Raw genomic sequence first — 1,230 nt, 5'->3', positions numbered from 1 at the left:
CAGAGAGCGATGCATACGTGACCGGCCTATGAACGACTCGTTGCCGGTGCCCAGCATCGTGGCCACGGGCGAAAGACTTACACACATGGGACTCGCGAAGACAGCAGCGACTTGCTCTATATTCGGATGTAACCCTACTCGTTTGCACAGGCCGACCGTACATGGATGACAGGTTGGGCTCCACCTAGATTATTACCTCTTAATTATTATATTATTATAGCGTCGTGGGAAGATTAGAAACCTGCAATATATATATATAATATATATTATTATATATATTCCAAGATCTGTGATAATAGAGAAAAAATATGAGTGCATAAAATCTCTATTTTATGCCACTGCTTGATATATATATATATTATTAAGCATACTTCATAACGCTCTTGATTATATATAATATATAATATATAATATTATATATATATATATATTATGTCAATATATATATATATATATATATACTATACATGCTGTACATTATGTATGATATTATGTCTATTAAATAACATCAGAAGTATACATAACAGCCGATATCGATTTCATGCTGATCCATCATACCGATTACGACATAATTGCGGGGTTCCATCTTTATCTTGACGATAGCATATCATAATTAACATTATGGAAATATCATTTGCAGTACGTTCAATGAGAGTAACCAATACCAGCACATCGAAGATGGACCAATACAGGAAGAAGTAATCGTCAAGATCGATAGTACCACGGGCGATGTAATCGATAAAATCGGCGGAAACTTGTAAGCTGATAATGTTGCGTATAGCATATAGTATAGATATAGTGTATATAAGTGTTTTAATGTCACAATATTAACATCGCACAATCCCAGCTAACACACAACGTTACTGCAACGTATCCCGAAAGTTGTATTTTGGTTATGTTAAAAATGACGTCTATACAACGTTGCCTACACGTACAAAATATTAACGATAAATAGTATATATGTGTAAGCTTGTAAGCATGGTGCATTAGGCGTGGCTGCATAATGTAAATACTAATATTCCTTTATGAATACGATGTATGAATACATGTAACATATGGCTGATAATGCACGACCGCGGCTGTGAAATGCTAGCGAAATAAATTATTGCTGCTTTAGCAGTGCAGCAGGGGAGGGGGGCAGTGGTGGTTTAGTGAATAGCACACCTTACTTTGGAACTTTGGACTCTCTCTCTCTCTCTCTCTCTCTCTCTCTCTCTCTCTCTCTCTCTC

The 1,230-nt window shown here is 36.3% G+C and overlaps 1 protein-coding gene across 1 annotated transcript in view; it reads left to right on the top strand.

Moving 5' to 3' along the window:
* Window positions 1–735: 735 nt before the first annotated feature.
* LOC106816022 (peptidyl-alpha-hydroxyglycine alpha-amidating lyase 2-like) overlaps window positions 736–1,230 on the top strand; it is a gene marked incomplete at its 5' end in the record, with an annotated part of 51,063 nt that continues 50,568 nt past the window's right edge. Inside the window, one exon of the mRNA XM_014820562.1 lies at window positions 736–757. Coding sequence (XP_014676048.1) covers window positions 736–757 — 22 coding nt within the window. The remainder of the gene's footprint in view (window positions 758–1,230) is intronic.

The sequence above is a fragment of the Priapulus caudatus genome, unplaced genomic scaffold (genome assembly GCF_000485595.1).
Source record: "Priapulus caudatus unplaced genomic scaffold, Priapulus_caudatus-5.0.1 Scaffold1264, whole genome shotgun sequence".
Classification (NCBI taxonomy): domain Eukaryota; kingdom Metazoa; phylum Priapulida; class Priapulimorpha; order Priapulimorphida; family Priapulidae; genus Priapulus; species Priapulus caudatus.
Note: the sequence above shows the minus strand (reverse complement) of the source record. Positions and strands in the feature narration are given on the sequence as shown.